The following is a 12,299-nucleotide window of genomic DNA, read 5'->3' as shown; positions in this document are numbered from 1 at the left end:
CATTAAGACACAGTAGGAGTTAGAAACTCTTAAAACTTCTAAGTTATAATCTATTTAATGGGAAGAATAGCTCATTCTTTTCCACTTTACGTTATTGTCAAGATGATGTTTGGTTGTTACTTGTGATCATGTGTGTTCCTTTTTTAATTTTTTTGCTGTGCTTTATTTATGTCACAGTGGGATAGAGTTTTTAAAGATCAAATGGAGGGCTGTAGCACCTATCCTGTAGGTAGGTGACAGGTATCAGAAATAAATGAATGAGACAAGGCAAGAATACTGTAATAATGTCAAACTGTTGCTGAAAGGCAAACTGTATACCAATTGGTAGTTAATTATAGTGTCCAGAGTACATGATCCACCATTTATGTGTATTATAAAAAAAGGAGTTCATAAATCTGAATGTACATATAGTAGCCTTTACAAGGGATTTTTTTGTTCCACCTGTTTAATGCTTCAGTCTCTTTTGTACTGTGAACAAGTCATTGGGATATAAATACAAAATTGAACAAAAGGTAAGAGTACACAGATGCTAAATGTTTTTCAAAATGTCAGTCCATTCTGCAGGGGTAGTATTTAGACAAATGAAATCCTGAAATCTTTTCGGAAGTATTACATGTAAAACTTCTGTTCCATTCTAAAAAGGAGCTCAGTGGCCTGGAAGGTAGCTCCTTTGTGTCTGTAAAAGGTAGTCAAGAAAACTTCATACTTGGTAGATTTGGTCCCCTATCTTAGAGGAAAACCACAAGCATGAGATTTATTTTAATCTTTCTTGATGGTAAGAAAAAGAAAAATTAAATACTTTCACGCTTTTTTCCAGATTTTAACAGACAACTCTCCCAATGAACAGGGCCTAAATAAAGTGTTTGATCTGTGTGTTGTATGTGGAGACAAGGCATCAGGTATTTACTTTTTTCTTTCTTTTTTTTCTTTTTAAGGCGGTGCAATTTTATAGAAGCAATTTAAAATTCTTCTGAACCTATATAACAGTTTGCATGCATATACACACACATATATATATATACATACATGCACAAACAGAAAGGATACACTACTCTTTCAGTGGAGAATTCTACTAAATGTTACTCTAATATCCATGGGTAGACTTCTATATTGTTTGTTTACAGCATAAATTTAATGTTTTCTACCAGATAATTTGTGGCTTTTTTCCTTAGGTTGATAAATTTTATTTCCTATTATGAAAATTTGTCTGATAAAATTACTTAAGCGACAATGTTGAGAGTTTTTTCTTCCTTAAAATAAGGAATGAACTTTCATGTGATGAACTTTGTTATTTTTGACAGGTTCTCTTAAAATATATGAAAAACCTGTTCATTATTTTAAATATGAAATCAGCAGGCAAGGGAGTATATGAAAAAAGTGCTAACATGAGATTTATTAAAGACAGTTATTTGAAGAAGCATTGCTAAAATGGTAAAACTGCATTATAGTAAAAAATAAGCTTAAGAATGGTATATTCATATATTGCCACCAACGTAGAGTGCTAAGGTAAGAAAAGAAAAATGTTTTATGCACTAAATTTTGTGTAATGGTATTAAGAGACTGGGAAGAAGAATAGTGGGGAGCAGTGTGCTGGAGAACTCTGTCTCTCACATTCCCTTTGCATGTGTGCCTGCCACCAGGTGTTCCAGATCTGTCAGAGATGGAATTACTAAGAAGGCATCTTGTCTTTTTTATTTTTTTATTTAAAAAAAGAGAGAGAGAGAGAAGAACTACAAAGGCTGTTCCTCAGCATGGTTTAGCCGAAAGCTCCTTTTTCTTTGTTACAGAAGATGATGGGGTGTAAAAGAGATGAGACATTTAACTTTGCTCTTTACTTAGCTAAAATTAGACTGTGCATGGAAATGGTTGCTCCATCAGAAAATTCTTATGGTTTCTCAGAGTGAAGTCTGTGTGATGGACTTCCAGTAATATGGAAATAAGACAGCTGCAGTTAAATGCTCCTTTTGGAAAGCAGTAGAAATAAAGTGTATAAAAATAGGGGGCCCAGGGGAAGAAGTAGTTGATGTTAGGGTATCATGAGTAGTAGGATGTAGAGCAAACTGCCTAGAAAATAAAACCAGTTAAAAACTTTGTATTGCAGCAAAGCTTAGCATAAAAATTATAGTCCCCGGAGCTCTAAATACAGGTCAGATTTCACCCATCTCAAAAGAGATTTTGGCCAAACATAAGACAAAGATCTGGTTAGTCTATTCCAATTGGCAGGACTCCTCTGGCTCCCCAGTGGAGGGCTGGAGTATTCTTTGAGAGGCTGGAGATCTCGGGAGATATTCCTCCTGTCCTGGCCCAGGGTTGTCGAGCACTGGTAATGAATTTGGGGAGAGTGCCATGTTTACCTGAGCAGCTGCAGGTTCTGGAGAGCCTCATGTGTGACAAGCAGTGCCATGTAAGCTGAAGTCCAAGGGGCTACATCAAAGAGCAGATGAATCACACAGAATCACAGAATCATTAAGGTTGGAAAAGATCTTTAGGATCGTCAAGTCCAGCCATCAACCCAACACCACCATGCCCACTAAACCATGTCCTGAAGTGCCATGTCCATACGTTTTTTGAACACTTCCAGTGATGGTGACTCCACCACCTCCCTGGGCAGCCTGTTCCAATGCCTGACCACTCCCTCAGTGAGAGGGGAAAAAAAAGAAATTTTTCCCAATATCCAGTCTAAACCTCCCCTGGCACAGCTTGAGGCCAAAGCAGCCCAGGAACTTTGCAGGATGGAAATTAAGTATTCACAATACAGCTGCTGTTATAATATTACTCTTTGTGATATTCTATTAATATAAAACAAATTTTCATAAATTTCATGGTTTAATAGTGTGGTAATATGGTTATGATAAAGGAATCTAGAAAACCTATGAGAATTTCTAGAAACTTCAGGCAGGCCAGATTAACGTATCTAAAAAAAAGTTTGTGAGGAGTGAGAAAAGAATCTAAAAATACATTTTCCCTTACGCTAGTTCATATTTGAGATTTATTTCTGTAATATGCCCTACTTAGTTCAAAGACCAGCCTTGGTGCCTCTGTGGTATTTTGAGTGTTTGTCAGTGATCTTAGGTTTTAGAATTTTTTTTTCTTCAGGATCATAGAATTAAATTTGTTGGAATTGTCAAACATGCCTTAATCAAAACCAGTACTTTTTAGTAATATTTGTATTTTGTGCTCTAGCAGAATCAAAACAATTTACTTCTGAAAAATAATTTTTAAACTTGACTTTTTTCTGTAATATATCCTAGAAATTTTTATATGTTAGCATTATATATTATAAAATTCACAGAAGAACTGATTTTAAAAAAAATTAGCTATTTTAGATTATTCTGTCATTGAAGTTTTACTGAAAGAACTTAAGGATGTACTGTTACTCTGTTAGGAGAATGAAAGGTGAAAGTAAAGCTTTGAAGTGATTACCTACTGCTGTCAAATGCCGTGTTTGCACTTTCCCTGGGTCCATTAGATTTAATGTATCCAATTTTGACAACTGTATTTGTAATGAGCAATAACAGGACTTGACTGTAGGGACATTTTCTAAAAATTGCTAAAGAATGTATAAATTAAAAGTTTCTTCTGTGTTCGTGCTAACCTGTTTTCTTAGCTTTTTTAACACTGCTGTCAACACATTCAGCAAGAATTTAATAAGCAACTTGCCTATTTGTAAAATCTGTCCTGTTTAACTGCTTCGAACTAGAAAAATAGTTCACTTGCTTTTTTGTGTTGTTTTATAGCCACGATATATTTTAAGATCTTAAGATCTCTAACCTATGTGTTCTTTTTCTGGGTAAAATAGCAAATACTTTGTTTTTAATAAATATAACTCTAACAAAATAATATTACAGTGTAAAATTAATGTAGGAATTCATGTTGTTTTGTAACTAGGGCGTCACTATGGAGCCGTAACTTGTGAAGGTTGCAAAGGATTCTTTAAAAGGAGTATACGGAAGAATTTAGTTTATTCGTGCCGAGGAACAAAAGACTGTGTCATTAACAAACACCACCGGAATCGATGTCAGTACTGTAGGCTGCAGAGATGCATCGCATTTGGAATGAAACAAGATTGTAAGTCTGAATAAGCATAAATTACTTTAGCTGGCAGCTATGTTAAAGTTTGTGCTGCAAAAGATACGCTTTGTATTAATACAAATTGTTATCTTGATTTTATATTTTTATATCATTGTGTCTTTCTCCTTTAAAGAATTGTGCAAGTTTGGTTTATCAGATGTCTGAAATGTTTTCAAGGATATATATTACTTGACAAACTTAATAAGCCCATTGCATGTGGTAAAAGTGAATGAATTGTTACTCCTAGGTGGCAAATGTCAAGCATATCTTCCATCTTTGGTTTTTACATATGCAGTTCAATTTTTCGATGTATAAATGAAGCTACTGAACATTTTGAATCCTTCTACCTTCTTGTCACTTTTTCCACGACTGAGGTTGCTGGCAATTGCTGCTCACTCTTGGCAAAGCTGTGCAGAGACAGTTATTCACAAGGCAGAGATCCATAATGATCTAGAGATCAGTTCTTACTGATTCCAATAGATTTCAAGTTCCTTTTTAGTTTTCCATACATCAGGTGTAGTGATAGTGTAATAGCACAGGAGTATCAGAATACTAAAGATGCAGAAAATCAAGCAATAGATGAGTTTTTCAGCCCCAATACTACCATGCTGTCACTATACGCACAGTAGCAGTCTTGTGCTCTGCTCTCTGCCATCCAGCTCTTATGTTGCTGACCCTCTTGAACCTCTGTGGACATTCCTTTTCCTACATCCCTGCTTCTGTCAGCAGAAACCAGTAGAACTTTTCCAGCACAGAGGAAATGAATTCAGAAAGGGAGGAAAAGCTGGGATAGTGAAAGTGGATTTTTACCCCTTCACCCTCTAGTTCAGCTGGCAATACTTTGCCCCTTCACAGAAGTCTGTTGAAGCAGAACAAAATTGCTGAGCTTGGGGGTCAGAAGGCAGGAAAAGGATCTCTGGGTCGTGGGGGAAATCTGAGCTGAGGAGAGGATTGTTCTGGGATAAGAAGTCTCATTCCTCAGTGGAGTGGGGAGAGGAAAGAAAACAGCACTGTCTTGTACCGTAGCTCCCTCAGTGGGGTTATTTCTGCCTTTAAGAACTTTTGGCCCTTTCTTAGCAAACTCAGATCCAGCTAGTGAGCACAGGGTTAGCAAAAGAAGATAAAAAGGCTCTTGCCTCCACCTCTCACCCTTTCAAAGCACCATTTGTAGGTTACAGACTAGCTTTAATGGCATTGTCAATACTTGATGATTTTATGACACTCATCAATGTAAAAATTTGAAGAGCATCACAGTCTATAACTAACTTGAAAGCTTTTTAATTTTTATCTTCAGTTATACATTTTCCAAAACTGCATAATTGAAGAAAAAATAGGTTTTTTCCTATTTGCCTTTGTGTTTCAAAATAATGAATATTCAGGATTCTCTTTATAGGCTTAAACAGTTTTTATGTGCAGTAAAGCATTAAAGAGGCTCTACTAGCCAGTAGCCAGTCCTTATCAGGCTGCTGAATTGATGCATATTTTAAATTATGTATAGTCCTGGTATGTGACTCTCTTTCAGGATCTAATTCCAATGTATAAAATGACTTGCACCGCTTTAAAATTGTAGAAGAACAGCCTACTGCATATTTTTTAGATTTGTACTTTGTAAATACCTTTTATTAATTAATTTTTAAGGTAACAGTATTATGTTACCGTTACGTTATTTTTCCAGAAATCAACTTTTCCTTTTAAAAATTAAAAACCAAACTGTAAACTGGTTTCTTTTGACTTTATTCTGTAGAGCTAGAGAGTTCCTCATAGGGTATAATACTGTTAAATTTCATTTTAATGTTCTCTAATCCATTCAAAGCGAGGTGATATATCTGTAGGCTAAAGCCCAGATTCATTCTACCTAGTTTCACTGAGCTATTCAAATTAAAATCGACTTCTTCTCTGAAGTCAGTGATCGTGGGTCAGAATGTCACCCAGATCTTAAATGGTCTGAACTGAATTTTGTGAATGTCCGTTTCCATCTGTATTGTCTAAAGTCCTAACTTGGGAAGCTTCTTTTAAGTGCATAAAGTTACGTGGCTTCAACCCAGACCCACAACCCATGGAAAAGGGTACTAGGAGCCCTTTACGAATGAACTGAGAATGTGAGATAGTGAAATTGAGGATGGAAAAACCGTAAGCCTCCAATTAAAGATACAAATTCAAAATAGGCCATAAGGGGATTTCTCCTTCAATTGTAACTTGAAAAATCAAGTGTCTGTATGTTTGGTGTCAGACTTTGACTACTACATCATTTCATTAAGAACAAATTGCTGTGTTGTTTTTCACCCAAGTTGTTAGGTTATTGGTTATGGGATTTTTTTAATTAGTTATTTTCTGAATCATTATTAAAATTGCAGATTAAATAAAGAGAGGGGAAAAAAGGATTATTTATTAGTCTGTAATTTGGGATGTGACTTAATAGTTGCATATTATTTTGTTAGCTGTGCAGTGTGAGAGGAAACCTATTGAAGTGTCAAGAGAAAAATCTTCAAACTGTGCAGCTTCTACAGAAAAGATCTACATTCGGAAAGATCTTCGTAGTCCGTTAGCTGCAACTCCAACTTTTGTAACAGACAATGAAACAGCAAGGTATGTAAATGCTGCTCAGAAGCAGCTGTCTCTGTTACCTGAAACAGTAAAAATTAATTTTAGAATTAATCGAAATGAAAATGTGTGCTGTTTTGTGTCAGATCAACAGGTCTGCTGGAATCAGGAATGTTTGTTAACATTCATCAGTCTGCAATAAAAAGTGAGCCTACTGTGCTGATGACTCCAGATAAGGTATATGATGATATGACTGATACATTAGGTAGAGTTGATTGCTGTAATTGTGGGTGCAGGGAGGCAGGGGTGTTCTGTTTTGTTGTGCTTCTGTTTTGTTAAATTCATTTTTAAAACACTCCTTTAAAACATTAGCCAGTGTTGCAAATGACTTCTCTTCACAAGAATGCTTTTAGCCTTGCATAGCAAAAATGCTAAAAACTCTACATAGTAAATGCCTTCCTCCACATTTTGAGAGAGCTTTAAGGGCTGCATTATTTTTCTTTGTATAGGGAAATCCTGACAGTTGGATATTTCTTCTGTAACAATAGGGTGAAGTGTTTGCAGAACCTCACATGGCACTATCACAGTGCATTTCATAAATACTGTTAGGTTTTTTTTCCCCCCGAATCACTAATTTTTTTGCACTGCTAATAAGAGCTATCTCGGCAACAAACTTGTTTCTGAGCTAGTTTTCCTTTTGTTTTCATTTTGTTACACTTACTGATCCACTAAAGCTATGTGGTAACTTCCCTACACATGCACAGTAGGAAGCTTTTGTACTTTTCTAGCTGATATTAAAATACCTCATACCGTTTTCACACATTTTGCCTTGCTTGCTTTGCCTGCACATGGCCCCATCAAAAGTTGTTTATTCCATTTCATTTTTCTTGCTTTGTCTGTAAAGTATGACAACACGAACTAAATGACATGTAGCATGCTGATGTTAGCAGCAGCAGCATACTTGTCCGTAATCATGCACTTTCCTTATTATTTTTCTTTTGTGGGCCAGAGTGGGAAACATGTCTTATTGCCTCTGATTTGCTGTTCACTACTGAAGCACCTTGGTCCCTTGCAGTTAAAGAAAGACATAAAAACCAAAAAGACTGCAACAGAATTCTTTTTCTGCTTGCTTTTAAACGTGACTTTTTATCCATTCCTTCTTCTCAAACATTCTCCTACTCTTATTACTACTGACTCATATGAGGAAGGAAGGAAGATGCTAAAAATACAATCTAGTGCAGTCTTACAGTCCTGGTGACTGACTAGTGAGTGGAGATGATAAATTCTCTTTCTACACTTGCTTACCATCTGTAACATTCTTCCTGAAAGAAATAGATAGCTATTACTTGTAAAAGTAAATGTCTAAATATTTCATATTTTAGAGGCAGTACAGTGTCTAATTGCTGCGTTATGATTACCCATTTACTGAAAACAATAATTTTCTTACAGGTCTATTCACACACTCAATTCTTCATTTATGTAAAAGTTAAGATTCTTCTACTGCAAGTTAACTGCTGCCAGTATAAAGGAATTAAAACCTCTACTTTTCCTTTAGGTTGAAGCATGTCAGGGAGATTTAAGTACACTGGCAAACGTGGTGACTTCATTAGCAAATCTCAGCAAATGCAAAGACATGTCACAAAGCAGTACAGAGCTATCTATGATTGAGAGTTTAAGTAATGGAGATGCATCACTATCTGAACTCCAGCAAGAAGAACAAGCTAGCAGTGATGTTACAAGGTAAGGCATGTTACACTTGAAAATATAGGTAATTTAACTGCATTAAAAATAACAGCCTGAGCTCATGCAGAAGAGAAATCTTGTAAGATTCTTCCAAGAGAAATCATAAGGAAATGCTATTTGAGAAATACTTTCAGTTGTTTGTTCTTGAAATGAATTTCAAGGTAAAACTCACAACTGATTTTCTTACTTTTGGTGTTCTTAACATGTCTTAGGTCTTGTACTATAGTCTAAGTACTTTGTATCATCCTAGAAAACTGTTTCGTAGAGATCTCGCCTGTGTAAGTAGTTCAATGCCTGTAACTATTCATCTCCTTAAAAGCTTGAAAAACATTTTCTTTTTACACAGGAAAACTCACAGAATTCTCACGATCATTACAAATACAGTCACTGAATGTCATAGGATCATAGAATGGTTTGGGTTGGAAGGGACCTTTAAAGGTCATCTAGTCCAAATCCCCTGCAATGAGCAGGGACATCTTCAACTAGATCAGGTTGCTCAGATCCCACTCCAGCCTGACCTTGAATGTTTCCTTTCTTCCTATATCTAGTCTGAATCTGCCCTCTTTGAGTTTAGAACCCTTTGTCCTATCGCTACAGGCCCTGCTAAAAAGTCTGTCCCCATCTTTCTTATAAGCCCGCTTTAAGTACTGGGAGGCTGCAATAAGGTCTCCCCGGAGCCTTCTCTTCTCCAGGCTGAATAACCCCAATTCTCTCAGCCTGTCCTCACAGGAAAGGTGTTACATCCCTCTGATCACTTTTGTGGCCTTCCTCTGGACCCTCTGCAACAGTTCTGCGTCTCTCCTGTGCTGAGGGCTCCAGAGCTGGATGCAGTACTTCAGATGGCATCTCACCCGAGCGGAGTAGAAAGGAAGAATCACCTCCCTCGACCTGCTGGCCACGCTGCTTTGGATGCAGCCCAGGATGTGATTGGCCTTCTGGGCTGGGAGTACACATTGCCGCCTCGTGTCCAGCTTTTCATCCACCAGTATCCCTAAGTCCTTCTTGGCAGGGCTGCTCTTGATCCCTTCATCCCCCAGCCTGTGTTGATACCAGGGGTTGCCCTGACGTAGGTGCAGGACCCTGCCCTTGGCCTTGTTGAACCTCATGAGGTTCACACAGGCCCATTCCTTGAGCTTGTCCAGATCCCTCTGGATGGCATGCTGTCCCTCAGGCATGTCAGATGTACCACTCAGCTTGGTGTCATCTGCAAACTTGCTCGATTCCACTGCCTGTGTCACTGATAAAGATATGAAAGAGTACTGGTCCCTGTACAGATGCCTGAGGGACACCACTCATCACCGACCTCCATCTGGACATTGAACCATTGACCAGTACCCTCTGGATGCAACCATCTAACCAATTCCTCATCCACCCATCAAATCCGTATCTCTCCAATTTAGAGAAGGATGTTGTGCGGGACCATGTCAAAGACCTTACAGAAGTCCAGTTAGACAACATCAGTAGCTCTTCCCTTGTCCACTGATGTGGTCATTCCATCACAGAAGGCCACTAGGTTGGTCAGGCAGGATTTGCCCTTGGTGAAGCCATGCTGACTGTCTGGAATCACCTCCCTGTCCTCCATGGGCCTTGAATATCTTACAAACATGTGTCTTGCACTGGTTTTAACTGAGTCATTTTGGTGAGCGTATGTGTAAGATAGTCTGTGTAGTATGGGCTCAGGTATTCCATCAGTCACAATCTTACTCTTTGTTGGTTGTCATCTCATGCAAGCTTCTGAGAGCTGTCCCAGCAATATTCCTTTACACAGCATCTACGTTGTACATGCTGTTTTGAAAATGTGTACGTGGAGTAAAACCACCGAGGAAAAAAGGAGATTGACATATAATGAAGTAGTTTGTACTGACTGAAATACATTATTTCCCCTATACGCTCTGCTGCTTTGTATAATTGCAAGCAGAATGCGTTTGTTCTGCTCCTTTCTTTATATGCTGCTTAGAAAGAAAATGTGGCTTTATATAGGTGCTGATTTGGGCCTTTCCTGTGTCCTTCTGACTATGACAAGGCACCAAGTTCTTTCAACCAGAGAGCTTGAAAGAGCTCTTACTTAATGCTTAATGCTCAGCTTAATGAGCTTAATGCTCAGCTTAATTCCATTAAATACTTCTTTGAAAGGAAAGTTGTTACCCAAGCAGAAACTAAAATTTTTATCTAAATCTTTTGATTTTCTTGCCAGGGCCCATGTCACCTTGATCTAACAGACACAGGTGTTTATTAAAGGAAAGGAGTTTAAAAACGTATTTCAGGAAGCAAGTTTTATCCGTGTTTTTCATGTGTTTTCTAATATTCCATTGCTTGCAGCTACAGTAGTTAAACTTTCACTTTTGCTGACAGAAATTTAGTGTACAACTTGCTGCTAGCATTCCACTGCTTTTATATTGTAATGTTATATGCCTTGTCCTGTAATGGTGTCATTATCTATGTCCATTTTTTACAGTTTATCAGCAGTCCTATATAACTGTTAGTGACTGGGCTCGATGAAAAGAGAATCACAGCTGTTACTAGCAAAGAATATCAATACCATGTACTTCAATGTTGATTATACCTTTTTTTCTCACTTTGTGGGCTAGGTTTTCATAGCTGCCAGGCAAGGTTTGTTCTAGATTCTCTTTTCCTTGGTGTTTTACCTTGTAATCGTTGCTCATGTTCGGACTTCACGTATGAAAAGGACCCATAGTGCTGAGCTGTGAGGAAGCAACGCTTCTATTGACTTCTCTTGGCTTGCTACTGCCAGTTTACGCGATAGGAGGGAGAGGATTTCTTTGAAAGCAAAACATTCAAGAATAAGTTGGAATGGCAGACATGGTTTACTAGTGCACCTGCCCATCTTATTTAAAATGGACCCTTCAGCCTATACTAAAATAAACACAGGATCATGGCAGATGCATATGACATTTACCTCTTGGGGAAAGGAGAGATCTTGTTCCTCTCTTGTCCCACAAGAAAGATGGGGACAGACTTTTTAGCAGGGCCTGTAGCGATAGGACAAGGGGTAATGGTTTTAAACTAAAAGAGGGTAGATTTAGACTAAATATAAGGAAGAAATTTTTCACAATGAGGCTGGTGAAATACTGGCACAGGTTGCCCAGAGAGGTGGTAGATGCTCCATCCTTGGAAACATTCAAGGTCAGGTTGGAAGGGACTCTGAGCAACCTGATCTAGTTGAAGATGTCCCTGCTTATTGCAGGGGATTTGGACTAGATGATCTTTAAAGGTCCCTTCCAACCCAAGGATTATATGATTCTGTCTTACATTTCTGTCTGTGTTACATGAAGAGGCCTGCAGAGATCCTATTTTTCCTAAGCAGCAGTTGCCACTGAGCTGCTGGGTTTGCCTGTTCTACCTATGGCTGCCAAGAGTGAGCCATGCAGGACCTGAAATTCAGATCTCCTAGCAGGAGTCCAACAATAGAACTTCTAGAGCTTATCCATGAATGCATTCCCTTTATGCCTACTTTACATATACCAGAGACAGAAAACATCCCACCTGTATCTGTGTAGTCCACTTAAAACTGTTTGGTACACTTGTGCGTGCCTCAGTCACCCTCATTGTGTACACATCAAGGTATGCAGGCTAGTGTAGGACCAAAAACTAGTTCATTCACCATCTCAAGCCTGAGGCAGTGTCAGCAGTTCTTTTATTGTGATGTTTCATTTGGTTGTAAATGGTTATGTCAAACATAGTAAACATTTAGATTTTTTTAACATGTTAATGAATTTAGATAGCTAGGGAGTGTGGGGGAAGAGAAGGCAAAATTCTGCTCCAGGCTTTGGCATTAAATCAGTGATTTTAGCTTCTGTGGTAATAAATATGTCTCTCTAAATTGAGAATCAGTTCTACATACATGCTGTTAATCACCTTTTGTAAAGTTTTCAGGTCTTTGTGCAAAGTTTTTCACACAGCTGTATACAAATGATACTGTTCTC

General features: G+C 37.9%; 1 protein-coding gene across 1 annotated transcript in view; it reads left to right on the top strand.

Annotated features, from left to right (window-relative positions):
* The window catches only part of NR2C1 (nuclear receptor subfamily 2 group C member 1), a gene marked incomplete at both ends in the record, with an annotated part of 36,686 nt that overhangs the window by 12,305 nt on the left and 12,082 nt on the right, over nucleotides 1-12,299 (top strand). Inside the window, 5 exons of the mRNA XM_081999531.1 lie at nucleotides 818-899; nucleotides 3,889-4,068; nucleotides 6,510-6,657; nucleotides 6,759-6,849; nucleotides 8,168-8,352. Of these exons, the coding sequence (XP_081855657.1) occupies nucleotides 818-899; nucleotides 3,889-4,068; nucleotides 6,510-6,657; nucleotides 6,759-6,849; nucleotides 8,168-8,352 (686 nt within the window). The remainder of the gene's footprint in view (nucleotides 1-817; nucleotides 900-3,888; nucleotides 4,069-6,509; nucleotides 6,658-6,758; nucleotides 6,850-8,167; nucleotides 8,353-12,299) is intronic.

The sequence above is a fragment of the Phaethon aethereus genome (assembly GCF_964289735.1).
Source record: "Phaethon aethereus genome assembly, chromosome: 1".
NCBI lineage: Eukaryota > Metazoa > Chordata > Aves > Phaethontiformes > Phaethontidae > Phaethon > Phaethon aethereus.
This window is presented reverse-complemented; position numbering and strand designations above follow the sequence as displayed.